We start from the raw sequence: 20,174 nt of genomic DNA on the forward strand, positions 1-20,174 counted from the left end.
CCTGTGTGTCAGCATCCGTGTGTGAATCCTGGACTGCTCCACCAGAATATGAGGTCTGCTGTACAGGGGAGTACCCCTGGAGGTGGGGTACCCGGAGGATTTCCCAGGGCTGGGTCTCATCTGGAGAAGAGCCCTTAGCCTGGACTCCACCCTGCCTGGACCACTCTGGCTTCCAGAAGGGGCCTGAGCCAGGTGTGAGCTTGGTTCGGGTTGGCCATCCCCCCTGGCCACAGGGCACAGCCTCCAGTTTTGCTGTGGCCCAGACATCCCAGTCCAGGTTGTCCATGGCACCACTCTCACCCCTAGACCATGGGTCTCCCTGACCAGGATGGACCCTTGCCACTCCCTTCACCCTGGGATCAGGCCTTCATTCTGTGCCCCCAAACCTTCATTGAACCCTTAACCTTTACTCTCCCCTCCCCAGGGCTCTGCTCCCCTCTCCCTGTCGGACCACATCCTGGAAAGGAGCCCCATGGCAGGAAAGCTGTGAGCCAGCAGCGATGATACTCCCCGCTGGGGGGACTCTCCTGGTGGGGGGCTTCACGTTCATTGGCTGGTTGATCTTCACCGTCCTGCTCAGCGGAGGGGAGGCTGAGGCTCAAAGCAGCAAGGCACCGGCTTCAGGCCACACAGCAGAAAGAGGAGGAGCCGAGACCTGCAGGGGCCCACCTGGCTCTCCAGGCCACCAGCAGTCACGGTGAGGAGTAACCGTGGACAGAGCCCGGGGTGCCTGCAGGGAGGAGGCAATGTGGAAGGGGGCTGCAGTCGAGAACACATACTGTGAGCTTTTCCTACTATCTGGCTGCCTCCGGGCAGATGTCTTGGGCTTGGGTTCGTCCTGTAGCTCCCCGTTTCCCTTCCAGGGCCAGCAGGACTCCTTCAGGACCCCACCCCAAGCTCTGGGCCCAATCTGAGTACTCATGACTAGACTGGCTGAGGGGGTCAGGCGCTCACTGGGTGCAGCTGCAGCAGGGGTGGTGGGGACAAAGACAGTGAGTCAGTATTTGCTGACTTCCAGGCCCACCCCTGCTCGCCAACAAAGCGCGTCCTGTTGGGCAATGTGGGCTGACATGTAGATAGCCTGATTCCTCCCATCCCCACCGAGGTCTGCTTTCCCAGCACCCCAGGCCTGGAGCCCTTGGTCACCCTGGCTGAGTTGGGGCTGGATCTCTGCAAGGCCAGTCACGGCGTACATCCTGGAGGCCCTTTGTCTCCTGCTGCTCCAGGATCGATCGGGAAGCTGTGTGGGAAGGGACCCAGGTAACGAGTGTGGGCCTTTCCAGCCTGTCACAGGCACTGCCTGAGTCCCGGGGAGAGGCGGGAAAGCAGGTTCCTTCGGAGACAAAGCCTGTGGGCCAGGGAGGAAAGAGCCCACGAGGAAGCAGAAAGCAGCAGAGCAGGCAGCACTCCCACTGATTTCTGCTGAGGCCCGTGCCAGAGCCACGGGCGGCAAAACCGGCCACCAGCGTGGGAAGGACCCCTGGGAAGGCTGTCGTGAAGGAAGAACCCGTCTCCATTACCTCAGAGTGCCAACAACAATCTGGCAGTCTGGGCTGAGGTGGGGGGAGGCCGGGCACACCAGGCCTGTGTGGCAGCATCACAGCACAGGGGTCGGGGTCCCTGGACGCATCCAGGAAAACAGCAGAAACACAGTCCGGCTGGGAACTGCTGGGACAGCCCCCATTACCCTGCCTGGGCGTCAGCTGGCACCCTCCCGAGTGGCCTGTAACACAAGCCGGCCCGGCTCTGGCCACCTGGTGACCTTCCAAGGGGCCACACACTTCCCAGAGCCCGCCCTGCACTGAACCTCACCCCTACTAACCACGTTTCCAACTACTCTCAGTGTCGCTCTATCCTGGTCTGTATTTTTGTTTCCCTTTTATTCTACTATTCTGCGGTGTAGCTAACATACAGAAAAGTATACAGAGCGTATCTGTTCACTTTAACAAATGAGTCAATGCCAGTATTACCACCAGAGGTCAGAAATGGAAACTGCCGCTCCCACCCAGGCTCCTATTCATCACCCACCTCCTGCCCCCAGAGGTGATCACTGTTGATTTTTGCAATAAGCTTTTTCTAGTTTTACCACCTAGGCAGAGATTCCCAAGCAAGAATTTACTTAACTTTACAAAAACGGAATCACATGACTTGATGTTTCCACTGTTTGCTTGGAAACATCTACCTTGTACACAGCGAGTTCATGTTCACTGGTGTTGACAGCCACGGGCTGGTCCAGTTGGGGGCTGTTATAAACAAAACTGCGGTCAAGGTTCCCAGAGGTGTGGGAGCCCTGGTTACAGCCCTGGGGAGTGGAATGTTGGATCACAGGGTGGGTTTTCAGTTTTACTAGAAAAGTCCCGTCTTCTCACCAACCGTCTTCACGTTCCCACCAGCTCGGCATCAGTTCCCGTCGTTCCCTTCTCTCATCAGCACTTGGTAATGTCTGACTTCACAATATTTGCTAATCCAATTTACACAATAGCATCTCACTAGTATTTCTGATTCCAAGTGTAAACACCTTTCCACGGGTTTATTCATCATTTGGGTATCTCTCGGGGCGGCCTTTCAATATATTTTTATTGATTTCAGAGAGGAAGGGAGAGGCAGAGATAGAACATCAATGATGAGAATCATCGATGGGCTGCCTCCTGCACGCCCCCCACTGGGGATCAAGCCTGCAACCCAGGCATGTGCCCTGACCGGGAATCGAACTGTGAGCTCCCGGTTCATAGGCTGGCACTCGACCACTGAGCCACGCCGGCTGGGCCATTTGCTGTTTCTTCACTGCAGTTCTGTATGTGCCCTGGATACAGCCCTTTGTGGTTTCTGTGCTGCAAATACCCTTTCCACGCGGGTTAGTCTTCCCTTCACTGTTTACAGTATTTTAGATGAAGTTTCTATTAATGGAGTTGAATTGATCAACTTCTTCTTCTTAAATTTTCCCTGAGATCATGAAAATCTTATATTATCCTTATTTTAGTATTTAATATGTCAGTCTCTCCTGACCAGACTGTAAGTCCCCTTGTGACAGCATAGGGGTAACATCTGGACTCCATTTTGACCAGAAGAACTCATCTTAGAGGCCCATTACTCCGTGCTTTCAGTAAAATTCCGCAGTTCAAATTAATCTAACCACACCCTTAAAGGAAAGAATGTACAATGATAAAATAGTGGGGTTTCTCCCCCTCAGTTGTGCCACTGAGATATAACTCAGAGCATGTCTTCACACACTGCGCTTAAAATATTCATGGCTTTTTTAAAATACTGCACTTCTTCAACCCAGCTATCACCACACCACGAGCCTCTGACACAAGGCTAGGGCACAGATAACTCAGTTAGTATCAAGTGCTGTAATATCCTTTTTTAACATCATATTCTGCAAAATAGTTTTGTCAAATGGTAACTAGAATATCTGCATAAGCATTATTTTATAGGCCCTCTGAGTGGTCCACTGACCACAGAAAAGACCTGTGACTACCTTGGAATCAACCGCTGCCAGATGACAATGGTGGGACAACTGCCTCATCCTCATTCCCGAGCCCTGCACCCACGCCAAGGCCCCTACATAAGCCATCCACAAGAAGCCCTCTGGGAGCTCGACTCCCTTGTGCACGAGCTCTTTTCAATGAACTCTATCTGCTTGATCTTGCACTGAGTTCAGTGCTCATTTCTACATTGAGACTCAAGAACCTGACAGTAACACATTGAGGAAAATTCTGTGAGCAAGTCAAGCAGGGCTGGGTGCTGCACAGCTAGCATTCCACCTGATCATTTCAACAATCTCATTTTCCAAGTGGGGAAACTGAGGCTCAAAGAGGTTGAGTGACATGGCCAAGGAGCATAGGGCTCTCTGGTACATGGAGTTCCAAATTGTTTTGAGGGCCAGTCTGGGTACTTCCTACCAGTAAGTCCATGAACATATCAGTCTCTCTGAGCCCTGGTTCCCCCATCCATAAAAGAGAAAATAAGTTATTATCGTGGAAGAAAAAAGTGGTTGCAAAAATCTTAGCTGTGGGTCTGGTTCACAGTGTTCAAGAACAGGATCAAAGTGCACCAGATAGTGTAATTCACTCGCGCCCACCCAGCTGTGATACCCAGGGTCTTTCTGCCTCCCTAAGATAGCAGGGCAGACGGCAAGAGCCCTGCCCACTCCTCCCCATGCCAGGAGACATGACGATTAACAGGTGAACTTTGCCCGTATCGGTTCCCCCTCTTCCTAATACCTCTGACGCCCACTGACTTTTCCACCAGGTGCTGCCTAGCCCAGCTGTTGACTCAACTGACATCTGGAACACCACAGCCCATCTGGATCCAGGAAGGGACCAACCCACACTCTCCCACATTATAAGGGATTGAGACACTCCAGGGCACCTGTCCGAGGCTTGCGTGACTGGGGTGGCTGTCCTTGGGAGTGAGGAGGAAGCTGCCAGTTTCGATCTGCACTGATAAGAAGGATGGCAGACCTGATCAGTCCCTGGGAAAGTGGCGACTCCCAGCCCACCTGCTTTTCAAACCACAAAGCCCAGTATTGGAAGGCCACTGACTTTATTGATTTAAAAAACTTTATACGGACAGTGACTGTTTTGCCAAAAGAGAAGCCAAACGTCATTAAACAGACCAGGGGTGAGGGTAGGGGCCAGAAATCCACTCCGAAAAGCTGATGAAGTGGATTCAAGCAGGTGAAGACCTGAAACTGGCAGGGGGAAGAGAAGGGAGATGCATGCGAGAGTGAGAATTCCAAAAAAGTTGAAATGGTGAGGGGAGAGAACTCCCCCAAAGACCCGGAGGCCATTGGTGGTGAGCAGACAGCAATCGCTTCCTTTGTAGAGGACAAGGGAGTAGCCCCCACTCAGCTGCAAACTCTGGAGACTCAAGGCTGGTGTTAGGGGTTGGGGGCTCCCCAGAGAGCATCACAAGAAGGCGTCACACCACTCTCGAAGGCACCCGAAGCAGTCCCGGGACTGCTTGGCATTGGCGCCACATGTGTCCTTTAGCCATTCCCGGAAGAGGTCTTCATCTTTCTTTAGCACCAGAAACTGGCCAAGGACCACGTAAGCCTGCAAAACAGGCAAAATAAAGGGCAAGCTGCTCAGTGATCGAGGCCACGGATGTGGCATTCAAACCCCATGAGCCTAGGAGGAAGGGCAGGCTCTGGCTATCTCCTCAGACATACCACTGCCCACCCCAACAGGCAAACTCACTTCCCTCACTCCCAAGCCACCAGGCAGTGTTGCAGTCGGCCACCCCCCGCCTTCCCCGCCCTCCCCGGCCCTCCCCAGCTGCACGCAGCCACCCACACCTTGTCAAAGCCCCTTTCCTCCAGCTTCTTGCCCAGGACTTCACCGATCCCGGCCAGGCTCCCCACTGGCTTTTCCCCCATGGGCTCTGCCACGAAGTCTCGGTGCTTTTGGGAGGTTGTCATCTTGATCAGGATTAATCTGGGAATCCCAAGACAAGGTAGGTTAGGGCTGAAAACCCGGAAACTCCCGAAGGCCCATTGGCCCAAGTCTCATATTCAGAGAACGTTAATAACCCAGCCATTATGGTGGCTTACTCGATTCCCCTCATTTCACGGAGAAGAAAACGGAGGTCCAAAAAGAGTTTCCCCCACTATTCGAGAGAGAGAAATCTCTTCCACTCCCTGCGGGGAGGGTTTTTGTGTATTGCCTAGGAAAGACTATCCTGCCCTATCAGGTGGCGCACGCGGGGCAGAGGGAAAATTCCCATTCAGCGGCCAGGGCTCGCCCTGAGGGTGTCACTCCCTCTGTGACCTTGGCTGGGAAATGAAGGCACTGGCTCTGACTGGAACGGCCACCAGGCATGAAGAGCAAACAAAGGGGCCCCCTGCCCCACCCGCCGCACTGGCTGCTCACAGGCGCAGGCCGGAGCGCGCACACCAGCTCCCGCCCCGCCGGGTCCACGCCGGGCTCCGGCCGCGCCCGCCAGCCCCGCCCCCAACGCGCGCCGCCCCGCCCCCTCCACGCGCCGCCGCACCCACGCGCCGCGTCCTGCCGCCAAGCCCTCTCCAAGGGCGCCGACTCTGGCCGGCTGCACCGCTTGCGCCCCCTCTCCTCCCTCCTCCGTGCACCTCCTGTTTTCCAGACTGGGCCCTGCTCCGCGGCTGGCGCTCACCGGCAGTTCCAGCTCCCGTAACGGCTCCTCCCGCCGCCGGCTGCTCCCGCCGATACCTCAACCCACTAGAACTTTCTCCCACTTCCGCTTCCGGGTCGCCTCAAGAGCCGCCTAAAAAAACTAAATTTGGCGCTTCTAGCTGCTTAGAGCCATAGAGTTGAGGCGCTCTGGACCTCGACGGCAACCTTAGCAGACGCTCCTTTTCGGTCGACTCGCGGGAAGCCGGGCTGCCTTGTTTGATTTCTCTTCTCGGGCAGCATTTCCGGTCTCGGAGCAGAGGCCTGGGTGAAGAAAACTTCTTTTCCCCGCTGCACGGCATCCGGAACTCAAGGACCTAGCGTCGGCCCACTTGGCGGCAGGAAGAGATAGAGGGTCGGACAAGGAGGGAGGAGGGTGGCCGGAGGCTTACGGCAGAGCGCCGGAAGTACTGCTCTTGGAAGGGTCCGACTCAGGCCGAACCGTGTCAGGCTTTTAGGAGTCGGGCAGGAACCGGAGACGCTGAAGACCTGGGTCCAAGCAAACTCCACCGTCTTGCGCACCGGCAAGTTCATTTTCTGGGCTTTCGCTGGCTCGGCTGCGAAGTGAGTCGTGGACAAGCCACTCCCTGCGTCCAGCCTAGAGGACGGGATCGTTCCAGCGGCGCCGTGGGAGAAGAGGGCCAGAAGGTAGGTATGGGTCTGTCTCTCTCAGCGTTTTTCCTCCGGGCCAGGGGAGGAAGGCAGAAAACTACAACCAGAAGTAGCTCTTCGGAGTTTTCCTTTGTAAACCACCCGTGTTGGTGGTGCCAGTCCTTGTCATCTCCGAACTCAAGTCAGAAATAGAGCAGATGCCCTGACCGAGACTGCTAACCTCGCCCTTTAATGAAGTCGTTGGCGTGGACCTTTGCGGTGCTCTCTAACTGGCCTCTGCCTGTATTGTGTTGAGATATCTGTGTTGTGTGGCTGTGCTGCACTGGGATGTACAAGCATATTGAGGAAGATACAGTTTCGTTTCTCCCTGAGCGATTGCCAGAATGATTTATTTAGTTTTTATGATTATGCCATTACTTATGATAACGTGAGTTATTTTTATGTGCCATACGCTGTTCTGAGTCCTTTGCTTACATCCTCTCATCCTAATAAATGCTCTGGGTTAGCTATTATTTTTTCTCGGAGGCCTAGAGAATGGAACAGTAAGGATTGTCAACCAAAAAACTTCCAAACCTGTGGAGAATTTTTATAAGAGTTTATTTGAGCCAAACTGACAACATATGCCAGGGAGCAAGGTCTTAAACCCTCCGGAGATTAATAGTTTCGCAGTTTCACTTATAAATTTGAACTTAAGGATGGAGCTAAGGAAGATTACAAAAGGGTGGGAGAAAGCAAGGTGGGGGTTGGGTTACAGGATAGTTAATGAGATTATATGCTCTCTTGAGGGTCATGACTTAAAAACCTTTGGTTAAAGAAGTTCTAGGCCTGGGCCCTGGCCGGGTAGTTCAGTTGGTTAGAGCGTCATTCGGACATACCAAGATAGTGGGTTTGATCTCCAGTCAGGGCACATACAAGAGGCAACCGATGAACACACAACTAAATGGAACAACAAATCCACATTTATCTCTCTCTTCCTTCACTCTCTCTAAAATTAAAAAAAAAAAAAAAGTTATAGACTTGGGGCATGACTACCCACCATGACCTGCCCAGTTAGGAATTTATTATCAGATCACCTTGTGAGGTCACTGTCCATACAACCCCTTCTTTTGTTCACAGGAAATAGAGTAAGATTTCAATCCAAGCAGTTAGATTTCAGAGCCCACATTCTTAACGAGGACACGGTCACTCCTCAGTCAAAGGTCCCTCCCCACCTTCAAAGCAGTCCTGGGTTCTGATCCTGCCACCCAAGAAACTCAGGAGAGGCAGACAGCCTCTGCGCCTCACCGCCCTGGAACAGGACCAGCATGTCTCAGGCCACCAAGAGGAAGCATGTGGTGAAGGAGGTGCTGGGGGAGCATATGGTGCCCTCTGACCAGCAGCAGATCGTGAGGGTGAGTAGCGTTGGGCATAAGCTGCTCTGCCCCGACCCCTCCACTCCTGTTGGAGCCCTGGGGTGGGGGGAGAATACAGCCAGCTCGGTGGGTCTTTGAGCTGGCTGGTGAGGCCAACTGGTTCTTGGTCTCCTGGACCAGGTACTCAGGACCCCAGGGAACAATCTGCATGAAGTGGAGACAGCCCAGGGGCAGCGCTTCCTGGTAAGCATGCCCTCCAAATACCGCAAGAACATCTGGATCAAGAGAGGTGAGAGAGGCAGCTCTCTAGGAGTTAGAACCATTTCCTGTGGCCTTGGCTTCCGCCGCGGCAAGCTGGACTGACTGTGCCTCTCCTCCTCTCTACCTACAGGGGACTTTCTCATCGTTGACCCTATTGAAGAGGGGGAAAAGGTGAAGGCTGAGATCTCCTTTGTGCTCTGCAAAGACCATGTGCGCTCTCTGAAGAAGGATGGGCTCTGGTAGGTGGTCCCCTGGGTCATTGGCTGTAAGATTTCGGGGGCGGGGGGGGGGGATTGACTTCTTAGCTGTGAAATTAGGGGAGGAAAGATCATAGCATCCCAGGCAGGGACAGCTGAAAACAGCTTTTATGCTGAGAGATTTCTCTGTTCTTTCTGACCCTGGCTTTTCTCCTGATACAGGCCTGAAGCCTTTGAGGTGGCTGAGAAACACAACAACAACAGAAACAGGTGAGGTTCAAGCCTTAGGGTTGAGAAGATGGAAAAAAGGGGTTCAAGCTTTAGTGCCTTGGGGGAATAGAGCCTGTCTTTCTCCCTGGTGAGAGCTCCTAAATATGTGGTTAAATTCTGTGGGTTAAAATCCTGGCTTTGCCACTTATAAATTGGGGACTTGAAGCAGGTTATGTCATCTCTTAAGCCTAAATTTCCTCACCTATAAAATAGGAGCCTTGTGAGGATTAAAGGAGCTAATGCTTGTAAAATTGCTTAGTATAGTACTCTGTATGCAGTGTGGGTCCATTGCATGTTAGTAAGTACAACAATTATTATTAAAACCAGTGGCTCTAGTAAGCGTTTGAGGGTGGGGCCGGGGGTTGTCTTTAACCTGCTTTCGTTGGCCCAGTTTTCCTGCTGTTTGCTCTGACTCCCTGTCTGACTTGCTGAGCCCTGACTACTTGGCCAGAGGGCCCTCCTTTTTGTGGGGCTCCTTGTTTGCAGATCTTGCTTTCCCAGAAGGCATTGGGCTAACTCTGTCCTTTTCCCCCATGAAGGCCAACTCAGCCAGAACTCCCAGCTGAGCCACAGTCATCGGGAGAAGAGTCCAGCTCGGAAGATGATTCTGACCTCTTTGTTAACACCAATCGTAGACAGTATCACGAGAGCGAGGAGGAGAGCGAAGAGGAGGAGGCAGCCTGAGGCTCCAGGACCCACTTTTCATCTTGCTCAGAGACAAGTCCTTGGCTCCTCTCTGACCTTGGACAATTCCAGGGTGCTCTGCAGATCTTCCCCCCAATGGGGACAAGGCAGGACTCCTCTCTGAACTGACCTTCTGACTCAGGAGAATTAAACCCCTGGTGGGTGGTGACTTGTGCTAGTGTCCGAGTGGCTCTCTGGAGGGAGAAGGGACCTGTGATACAGTTAAAAATTGCTCCTTGGTAGAGGTCTCATGGGCAGGAACTAGGGAATGGCTGGACATTTGGAATGAATTTGAAATTAAGGAGGGAACTAAGGTTTCCTAGGTCCCCCTCTTTCTCTCTCTCTCTCTCTCTCTCTCATTGGGCACTTAGTAAGTGGCAGGCCCTGTGCTCTTTCTCCGTGCATGTACTTTATAAGTGGGAACAGTCCCACTTTATTGCCTGCTCTCAACCAATACTGATTCAGGCTTTCAGGATCACAGCCATAGGACCTAGTCCCCCGTTGCCTCTAAGAAACACTCAGGATGAATTTCATAGTACCTCGTAAACTGATTCCCCTGCATTTCTAGTCACCATGACTGCAGGAATGCCCACCCCCATGCTGCTGTGTGCATCCCCTGGTTGCTGGACCCTTCTAGCAACTTAGACCATCACTCCTCAGCCCTCTGATAAAACATATCATCCCACTTACCTCTTTTTTTTTAACCTCTGGCTATATGTTACTCCTCCTCATTGCTGGCATTGACCTTGTAGTCTCTGCGCAGACTACAAGAGTTAATCTCCTGGCTTAGAGTCTTTTACTTCTGCTTAGTCATTTTCTACATCCCATGGATGGGCCTGTTCAGCACTGTGGCTCTTTAGTTCCTTGATAATCCCCATCACTAATCCGGGTCTTCTATTCCGGCCTGCTGCCTACACCTCTACCCACTGGACCCCTGATATCAGTAGAAATTGTAACAACTTTTGAAGTCAGATACCTGTACAATCACCGCCTTCTGGCTTTCTTGTTTACTTGCTCAGCTACCCCCCTCTGCAAAAATTCTTTATCTTCCAGCCCCACCACATTCTCACCATTTCTCCCTTCGCTTTCCTCCTTCTGCAACTTGGATTCCATGGCCCACACCCTCCACTCTCTTGTCTTCCTCCATTGTATTCAGCTACTAATACCTCACCCCAGCCAATCCAATCACTCACTTCTGTGACTATTAGAGAAAACCACCAACTGGGCTCACTTGTTTTACCTTAAGTTTATAATTGTAAACCTCAAATGAACCCTCAGCACTGCCTAACAGATCAACTCTGGGGTGTATTTTGAAACTTCTTATCTTGTCTACCTATTTCCCCTTCCCCTGCTAGTTACCACAGCGTATACTTCATTAAGAAATAGTAGGCCACCCTGACTGGTGTGGCTCAGGTGGTTGGAGCACCATCCCATACACCAAAAGGTGGCGGATTGAATTCTTTTTTTTTTTTAATCCATTGATTTTTTACAGAAAGGAAGGGAGAGGAATAGAGAGTTAGAAACATCGATCAGCTGCCCCCTGCACACCTCCTACTGGGGATGTGCCAGCAACCAAAGTACATGCCCTTGACCAGAATCGAACCTGGGACCTTTCAGTCCACAGGCCGACGCTCTATCCACTGAGCCAAACTGGTTAGGGCTGAATTCTTGATCAGGATATATACCCAGGTGGCAGGTTTGATCCCCAGTCAGAGTATGTGTGGGAGGCAACTGATCCATGTTTCTCACATGGATGTTTCTCTTCTCCCCTCTCTCTAAAAATCAATAAAACTATATGTATCTATACATATAAAAGGCTAAGCTACCATCCCGCCAATAGGTATGACACGCACTGACCACCAGGGGGCAGACGCTCAATGCAGGAGTTGCTGACCTGCAGTAACTTGGCAGTGGAGGTTCTTGGGTGATGTACCGGAGAAATCTACACTAATAAAATAGTAAGATGCAAATTGACCGTACCTTTGTGATGCCCACCAGCCAATCAGGAGTGGGTATGCAAATTAACCCAATAAAGATGGGTTAATTTGCATACGCAGGTGATGAGCGGCTGGGTCACAGGTGTTCCACACCGCCCCAGCTGCTCCGGGCCTCTGGGAAGCGTGGGAAGGTGGAAAGGCGGCGAAGGCGGTGCCGGCAGCCAGGGGAAGGAAGGAAGGCCCATTCTTGTATGAATCTTCGTGCATCGGGCCTCTAGTATGTTAATAGTAATATTAACATATTCTAATTAATTTCCTTTCAATGTGCACAAATCTGTGCACCAGGCCACTAGTATACCACACACATCTTTTTCCTTTTTCTTTTTTAAGAAAATAAGAAATAGTAGGCCATTGGTGAGAATTCACACCTCCCCATTACCAAGCCTACAATGTCTTCATGGATCTTCCTGTCTTTTTACTTCCCATTGGAATCCAATGGGATTTCAACCTTTCCACATGTATCTGCTCCTCTCCTCACTTTCTATTATGTTGCTTAGTATGGCTTTAAATATACATACATATGTATGTATTTGTGTGTATGTGTACATACATATGTTTATATATAAAGAGAGAGAGCCCTACCTGGTTTGGCTCAGTGGATAGAGCATCAGTCTGTGGACTTAAGGGTCCTGGGTTTGATTCCAGTCAAGGACACATGCCTGAGTTGTGGGCTCGATCTCCAGTGTGGGGCATGGAGGAGGCAGCAATCAATGATTCTCATCATTGATATTTCTATCTCTCCCTCTCCCTTCTCTGAAATGAATAAAAATACGTTTAAAAAAATAATGAAAACATGTATATATACAAACAAAGAGTAAACATCAGATGAGGTAGAGACAAATGTGTATTAATTCGTTTGAAGTTTGTTTTTTATGGGAGAGAGCTAACTTTCTAAAGGATGTGGCCACTTGTCCCTACGTCATTTATTAAATGGTTCATTCTTTCCTCATTGCTTTAGAATACCTTTTAAAATAAATTGTATTCCTGCATATATGTGGATCCCTTTGGAATTTCTAATCTGTCCTGTTTACCACATTTTATAGCATGATTGATACAGCTCCCTCACCCCTGTGCCACACTGTTCCTGGAACATGTCATATTTTCATGTCTTTTCCGACATAAGAACTTTAGAGTGGATTGTCAATTTTCATTTAAAAGTCCTGTTGAGATTTTTATTGGCATGGATTTAAATCTCATAGTTGGATTTGGAGGAAAGTACTATCTTAAAGACTTTTGAATCTTCTCATTCAAAAATGAGGTTATGTTTGTCCTTTTGTAAAGTGTTATTTTCATGTGGCTTTCTAATGTTTCCAGTTCAGTTTAGTCTCAGGAATCTTAGAGTTATTTGTTGTTATGAATGAGTCTTTTAAAATTACATTTTAACCGTCACTGGCATGTAGGAAAGCTGTCCATCTTTGTGGGCTCACCTAATTGATCTAAATGAATTCTGATTCTCTTCACTTTCTGACTAAAGAGTGAAATCTACTAGAGGTAGGTTTATCTGATCCTTGATGCTCATTTCTTGAATTATAGAGGCCAGGCCCTCCAGCATAATATTGAATGGCACCCTTATTTGTTCCTCTCTTAGCAGGAGTAGTTCTCATGTTTTCTTGCTTTAGGTTTCTCACAGATAACCTTCATTAGGCTGAAGGTATCTCCTTCTGTTCTAGCTTACTGAGGGGTTTTTCTTTACTCAACACATCGTGATGAATTTCCACATCTATTGAGATAATCAAAAGGTTTTGTTTTATTGTGTTGATTTTCATTAATAGGTTCCCTAATATGGAACCATTCTCACATTCTGATGTAAACCCTGCTTGATTTTATAATAGTTAGTTGGGTTTTTTATACCTTTCAGGCAAATTTCACTTTTTTTAAAATTTTATTTTTAGAGACAGAGGAAGGGAGAGGGAGAGAGAACATTGATATGAGAGGGAAACAGCGAAACATGGATCCACTGCCTCCTGCACGCCCCCTATTGGTGATTGAGCCCACAGCCCGGGCATGTGCCCTGACCTGGAATAGAACCAGCGACATTTCAGTGCACAGGATGATGCCCAACCACTGAGCCACACCAGCCAGGGCTCACTTTTTGTCTTAATGATCTGAGCTCCCTGTCCCATTTGATAATAATTATGCTAGCATGTAGAACTGGTTTAGAAACATTTAATCTTTTTCTTCAGGTTTGAATTTATAGAAAAGGAATTATTTGTTTCTTCAAAATTTGATAAAGTTTATTTATAAAAACATCTGCACTTGGTACCCTTGTTTTAGGGGTGGATCTTTGCCTTGTAATTTTTTTCTATCCAAGTTTTCTATCCTTGAGTCAATTTTGGTAACTTTTTTTTTAGAATCATTTTATGTATAGTTAAGGTTTTGGGGGGCAAAAGGTCATGTGTAGTAATTGGCATAAGCGACAAAACCTCACCTGAGTTAGCAGAGCAGACAAGCTCCTTGGCCTGAGGTCTGAGAGCAGAGCTGTAGGCAGAGCTGACCCAGGGCCAGCGTGGTTCCTCGGGGCCCTCATTCATTTCTCGGATCGTCTCTGCTTCTCTCGGGTGATGGGTCCCTTTCTCCCTACAAGTGTTTCCTGCAGGAGGCTCCCCTTTCCACTCAGCCCTTACAAAGAGTTCTTTCCTCAGAATTCGTGTATTTCCGGAAAGAACAATTGTCTTGCTCTGTCACTTGCCCTCTCCTGGGCAATCACTGTGGCCAGGGCTGAGTAGGGAGTTAGGGAGGTGGGGGAGGCAAGATGAGCCACCCCTCATCCATATGACGGTGTTTCCCATGGAATAGAGAGGTTCTTGTACCAGAAAAAGGGGAAGGAGTGCGAGCAAATCAAACCAGCGGGCATCTGTCCTGGCTTCTGTGTATTTTCTTTGACTAGCTTCGCAAAATGCCTGCTTTATTGGCCTTTTCCTGTTTCTTTGGGTTTATTTTCTGATTTCTAGCTTCTGAGTTGTATGTTTTGCTAATTTAATTTCAGTCTTTTTTTTAATATATTTAGAGCTATAAGTTTTCCTTTGTTGCCCACTGTGTGACATTTTGGGCATTGTGTCTGTAAGCTTGGCCTTATGTTTCCTTGAGCTCTTAGTGATTCTGCAGCTTACCTAATAGACTGGTTTTTTCCTCCGAAACCTGTTTCATCTCTACTTCTCCATCTATTAGCCATGTAGCTCCCGGGGATTGTAGCTCAGAATCTTGATGGAGGAAGAGTCCTTGTATTCTGCATGCTTCTCCCCTTTTCACTCTCTGAAGCTGAATTCCACCTGTTTCTCACTCTGGTGGAATCCAACTGTGTGAATAGACCTTCCAGAAGGAGCTGAGTTCTAAGGGCCCCCTCTCCCTCCTCAGTGCCATGGACAAGCCTCATGATGGGTCACCTCACAGTATGGACCCCTCCTGCAGTCAGGCTTGAGATTTGTGGCCCTCAGCCTCTGTACCTCTATCCCTTTAGGACCAGCCTTCTCAGCCAGGTCCTTTCCACTGGGGCTTCCCCACGCAGCCCGGCTCCCTTTCTCCCCTTGTCATCCAGCCACCCATACATAAGGTGGGCAAAAGTAGATTTACAGTTATGAGTACACAAAACAGTTTATTCTTGGATTATTATTTATTGTTTTCCATACAAACAACTGTAAACTTACTTTTGCCCCATCTTGTATGTGTACCAAGGAGCCCACTCAGCAATCCAAGTTAACCACATGGTTTTTCTCCTTTATATCTGTAAATGTGGTGACGTGTGTGTGTGTGTGTGTGTGTGTGTGTGTGTTGAGATACCTTGACACAGTTTCCCACGTTAAAACATCCTTGCATTCCTGGAATAAGAGTCATGACATATTTTCAGTATGTTGCTGGATTTATTTTTCTGATATCTGGGGGCACTTTTACACTCAGGTTCCTAAGTGAGATGGCTTGAGCTTTTCCTTCCTCTGCTGCCCTTGTCTGGTTTTTATATTAAGGTTATGCCAACCTCCCAAGATAGAGCGTTCTCTATTATTTGTTTTCATTACACGTGTTCATATAAGATTGGAAGTTTGCATTTCTTACATTTTTGATAAAACTTGAAAACCAAAGTGCCTGGCATTTTGGGGATGGTGGGTAGATTTTTAACTCTAGGTTTTTATTAATAATAGAGTGTTCTGTTCTTTAATCAGTTATTTTTTCAAGGAAAAATGTTTTTGTAGTTTCTCATTTTTTATTTGTGGTTTCAAATTTATTGACACAAAATTGTTTATAGAATTGCCTTCTGTTTGTAGTCTTGACTGTACCCAAAGTTATGTTTTCTTATTTATATGTAATATTATTTATTTGTTATTTCTCTCTTTTCTTATCCTGTCAGTCTTGGTGGAAGTTTATTAGTCTACTAGTGCCCTGGTGCACGGATTTGTGCACACTGAAATTAATTAGAAGGTGGCCAGCGGGGTGGGACTGGGTGAGACAGGCTGGACACACCCTGGAGCCAACCTCCTGCAGTCCCTTCCCCTGGGTGGCTGCACCTGAGGCCACGGGTTGAAGGTTGTCTGCAGTGTGAGCAGGGTCCCTCCGGCAGGTGGGTCCCTTGGCCTGGCCTGCAGGGATCGGGCTGAAACCGGCTCTCCTACATCCCCCGAGGGGTCCCAGATTGCGAGAGGGTAGTTCTCAGGTGACACACCCCAGAATCGGGCTCCCTCCTCTCTGGTTCCAGGTGTGTCACCCGAGAACCGCAGCTGCCAAGTCACCACAGCTCTGCAGCTCCTACACTGTACGTCTGCCCCCTAGTGGTCAATGCACATCATAGCTACTGGTTGGACCGTCACTTAGGCTTATTATATATATATAAATTCCAATTACCAAATTTTCATCATTCCTCTTTACTGTTAGCTTCCTCATGTTTTTTAATTCCTGCTCTTGCCATATTTCCCCTGTACTTGTATTCTCCTTGGGCTTATTCTGTGGTTTTCTAACCCTTTTGGTTGGGTGCTTAATTAGTTCATTAATTTTCAGCTTTACCTCCTTCCACACCCCAAACTATTGAGGGAATTTTCAAACTTAAAGAAATGATTAAAATTGTAAAATAAGTACCTTTAATACCCTTCGTGAGGGCCCCAATTTATAACATTTGCCATATTCATTTTTTTGTAAACACAACGCACATAGTTTTAATTTAATCATTATATCTCTTTAGTCTCTTAATTTAGAACAGAAGACACCTTAATGTTTATTTTCTTTATAAAATGGACTCTTGGCAAGTTCAGGCCAGTTACGTTATAAACTGCCCTGTGTTTGGGTTTGTGTGATTGTTTTTGTGCTCAGATTTGGGTCAGTTTAGCGAACAGCCTAGAGCTGATGTGTGCTTATTGCAGCTCCCGAGGCGTGTGGTTTCCTCAGTAGGAACCACTGTCATTATCATTCATGTCATGGAAAGCCAGGACACCAGCAGTGGCTCACAATGTTACAAGAGACGCCGAAGTCCCTGTGGAAGTTGTAAAGGCGCATTGCCTGCCTTGCCTGGTGACACGGGAATAAAGCATTAGCAAGGGCTGGCTGTCTACTGAGTGCCAGTGGTGGCGGGCTTTTTTCAGTTACTGCTGATGACCTGACGGCGCTCAGGTACCCACTCCGTTTGTAACCCTGCTGGTTCAGTGAGGCGCCAAGTACCAGAAACCTTTGTGACTAGCCATCCCAGGTTGAGCATGGGAATGGTGCTGGGTCCGCTCTCATTAATTCTCGGAGAAGCCCCCTCCTCGTGGTGTGCACTGTGGTCCCGCTGCATGACCTGGGCAGGTGCGAGGAGCAGCAATCATTCCTGGCTCCATATTCAGTCGACGTTTATAGAAGCTACCAGCAGGGGTCACAGGAAGCACGCTCAAGCTGAACCTCAGCAACTGTCCCCGGGCTGCAGCACCCAAACCACGATCCCACTTACAGTCTAGTAGCGGCAGTCTCTGTCCCACCGGAGGTCCAGCAGCAACTGTGCCTGGTCCACCGCTGGCAGCCCAAGTTCCACACCCCCGGCGGGAGTTCACTTACAAGGCCGAATCAGCCCCCTCCCCTCGGGCATACACAGACCACGTGCTCAGGAAGCTTGGAGAGAGGTGGGCGCTGCCCTAGTCTTTCCGTGTTCAAGTACCAGCCCAGGTGCGGGGCCTCACACAGCAGTGTCCACGGCTGTGCGTATCTCACCACCACCACCACCACCACCACCACCACCAGAAAGCCTGCTTCAGAAAACAGCATGGGGCTCAGAAGCCGTGGGACCCTGTAGAGTGGGCGGAGGGGCGGAGACCTCAGAACTCGAATCGCTGAAGGGGTCTTCTCCCCAGGGACCTCCTCGCCCCTCTATTTCACTAGTTCCCCTTCCGGAAACGGCTGAAGCTTTCGGCTCCTCTATTTTTGTTTCATCTCTGAACTTCCAAGTGCCTTCCTCTTTCATGTAGGTCCCATAACTTAGCATTTTGGGGACCAGGGTCTGTCTTATCCTATATATTACCTGTGGCCACAGGTGGCTTTGTGAGAGGAGGCCTCTGTAGTGAGGTCCTCCCCTTCTTTGGTCCCCCTTTCTGTCCACAGCTGACACACTTTTGGGGGACCCCTCCTGTCTCTCTTCCCTACTCCCCAAGGCAGTGCCTATATTGGTGCAAAGGGAACTTGGCTTCTCTGTGTGTCCTCTAGAGCAGGTGCACGAGGACAAAGGCCAGGGGTCCGAGGAAGGGAAGGTAATGTGGTGTGTGAAGTCTAGAAGGTACGGGGCCTGGAATGCCACGCTAAGGGATTTTGGGGCCAGAGTCACCTGAGATGGCAGGAGCTGGTGCCTCAAGAGTCAGGGAAGGGGTGTTGCCGGATTGGCTGGGACCCAGCCTGCTAGAGTGGAGGCCCTGGGTGAGGCCAACTCCATCTTCCTAGGGTGTTCGAGTCTGAGAAATGGCCAAAGGGGAACCACTTTGAGTCTCACGGCAGCCCTGTGAGCGAGGTCAGCCCCCCCCCGTGCTATACCAAGGTGGAGACATTCAGGCCAGCCCTGACCGGTTTGGCTCAGTGGATAGAGCGTCGGCCTGCGAACTGCAAGGTCCCAGGTTCGATTCTGATCAAGGGCATGTACCTTGGTTGCGGGGACATCCCCAATAGGGGGTGTGCAGGAGGCAGCTGATCGATGTTTCTCTCTCATCGATGTTTCTAGCTCTCTATCCCTCTCCCTTCCTCTCTGTAAAAAAAAAAAAAAGACATTCAGGCCAGCAGCAGATGGGAGCTTATGTCTGTTTGACACAAGGGACTTCTGGAAGATGAACTTCAGAAAGAATGAAAATGACCCCAGAGGAGAGATCTGAAGAGCAAGAAGGAACGAGGAGCAAGTTCATGAATGATGATGCTAATTTGGGGGTGGTTCTTAAAAAGTCAAGACATGAATATCCACCATTTATCCCATCTACTGTTGATGGACATTTGGGTTGTTCCCAGTTTGGGAGTTATAAATAGTGCTGTTCTGAACATTCTTGTTTGTCTTTGGCTGAACATATGTACACTCTTCTGTTGCTAAGCCAACATTTTTTAGCTCTCTTGAAACAAAGTTTTATAATGGAAATTTTAAAACACTCATAATGGGATAATGAGCTCCCTGTACCCATTACCATCTTCAATAACTATCAACATCTTGCTAGTCCCCTCTCCCCATATTTCTTTTTTTTAATGAAGGTTCCTTTTTTTAATATTTTGATTTTTTTATAGAGAGGGAGGGGGATATAGAGTTAGAAACATCGATGAGAAACATCGATCAGCTGCCTCCTGTACACCTCCTACTGGGGATGTGCCCACAACCAAGGTACATGCCCTTGACCAGAATTGAACCTGGGACCCTTCAGTCCGCAGGCCGACGCTCTATCCACTGAACCAAACTGGTTAGGGCTCCATATTTCTTGATATTTTTTAATATTGGAGTAACTTAAAGTAACTCCCAGATCTCATCACACCCTTCTATTTGTATATATATGGTAACACACATATATATGTATTTATTGAAGTAATGAAAGAATGTTCTCAACTATGCTATGTAACAGCCCCAGAAGAATGAGGTCACACCCCCATTTTGCAGATAAGACCAAGACTCCAGGTAAGTTGTTGCCCAAGGTCAGCCAGTCAATGGAGAAGCACCCAGCTGGCTCGCCCCCGGGCCCCGGCTGAGTTCACTGACCCTCACACCAACCTACTTGGAGGCATTGCTGCCCCAGTTCCCAGGAGTCAGGGAAGTGCTGCTGGTGGGCCCCACCACTGAGCAGCAGAGCTGAGTGCACCCTCTCCCGGAGGGCTCAGACCTCAAAGGATTCAGTGGTCCCTGACCCTCCTACCTCCTAGGGGCTGAGCTGACTTGTTGCTGCCTCCCTGCCCAGCCAGGTGGGCAGGCCATCTGGGGAGGTTAGCATGCCTCAGGGCACGGGAGGGCAAGCACCTGGCCTGGGCGTCAGCAGCCACAGGACAGAAGGGAAGCAGGCAGGTGGTACCAACCAGGGAGGCTTCCTGGAGGAGGCCTGTCTCTGAAAGACCTTCCAAGTTCCTGGTTCACCATTTATTGTCTACCCAGCCACTAGGGTCAGAACGAAGAGGAATTCTGGGCCAAACCTGGTCAGTTCAACCCTGGTCCATTGTTGAAGACGTTTCTGGCTGACAACGGGGACAGCCTCT

At 49.4% G+C, this 20,174-nt stretch overlaps 2 protein-coding genes and 1 non-coding gene across 3 annotated transcripts; 1 reads left to right on the top strand and 2 right to left on the bottom strand.

Moving 5' to 3' along the window:
- Positions 1–3,188: 3,188 nt before the first annotated feature.
- LOC114233558 (small Cajal body-specific RNA 1) lies at positions 3,189–3,351 on the bottom strand. Its single transcript, XR_003619706.2, has one exon. It is a non-coding gene; the product is annotated as a small Cajal body-specific RNA 1 (non-coding RNA).
- Positions 3,352–4,528: 1,177 nt separating this feature from the next.
- Positions 4,529–5,847, bottom strand: BANF1 (BAF nuclear assembly factor 1). Its single transcript, XM_054725567.1, has 3 exons — positions 5,555–5,847; positions 5,300–5,438; positions 4,529–5,057 (listed from the first exon to the last, which is right to left on the bottom strand). Exons 1-3 carry the CDS (start codon positions 5,566–5,568, stop codon positions 4,911–4,913), a joined length of 300 nt encoding a protein of 99 aa, XP_054581542.1. The 5' UTR covers positions 5,569–5,847; the 3' UTR covers positions 4,529–4,910.
- A 270-nt stretch (positions 5,848–6,117) lies between these two features.
- On the top strand, positions 6,118–12,521 carry EIF1AD (eukaryotic translation initiation factor 1A domain containing). The gene is made up of 6 exons (XM_008146930.3): positions 6,118–6,797; positions 7,878–8,152; positions 8,294–8,402; positions 8,505–8,613; positions 8,794–8,841; positions 9,381–12,521. The coding sequence occupies exons 2-6, from the start codon at positions 8,066–8,068 to the stop codon at positions 9,523–9,525; spliced, it is 498 nt and encodes a 165-aa protein (XP_008145152.2). The 5' UTR covers positions 6,118–6,797; positions 7,878–8,065; the 3' UTR covers positions 9,526–12,521.
- Positions 12,522–20,174: the final 7,653 nt, after the last annotated feature.

Source organism: Eptesicus fuscus, chromosome 13 (genome assembly GCF_027574615.1).
Source record: "Eptesicus fuscus isolate TK198812 chromosome 13, DD_ASM_mEF_20220401, whole genome shotgun sequence".
NCBI lineage: Eukaryota > Metazoa > Chordata > Mammalia > Chiroptera > Vespertilionidae > Eptesicus > Eptesicus fuscus.

What these genes read in the sequence shown, in the direction of transcription:
- BANF1 (XM_054725567.1), bottom strand. An exon ending in AGGAAAGGGGCTTTGACAAG is followed by an intron (nt 5,058 to 5,299) that starts GTGTGGGTGGCT and finishes CCTGTTTTGCAG; the next exon opens with GCTTACGTGGTCCTTGGCCA.
- EIF1AD (XM_008146930.3), top strand. Translation starts at nt 8,066, where the DNA reads ATGTCTCAGGCCACCAAGAGGAAGCATGTGGTGAAGGAGGTGCTGGGG. An exon ending in ACCAGCAGCAGATCGTGAGG is followed by an intron (nt 8,153 to 8,293) that starts GTGAGTAGCGTT and finishes CTCCTGGACCAG; the next exon opens with GTACTCAGGACCCCAGGGAA. An exon ending in CTGAAGAAGGATGGGCTCTG is followed by an intron (nt 8,614 to 8,793) that starts GTAGGTGGTCCC and finishes CTCCTGATACAG; the next exon opens with GCCTGAAGCCTTTGAGGTGG.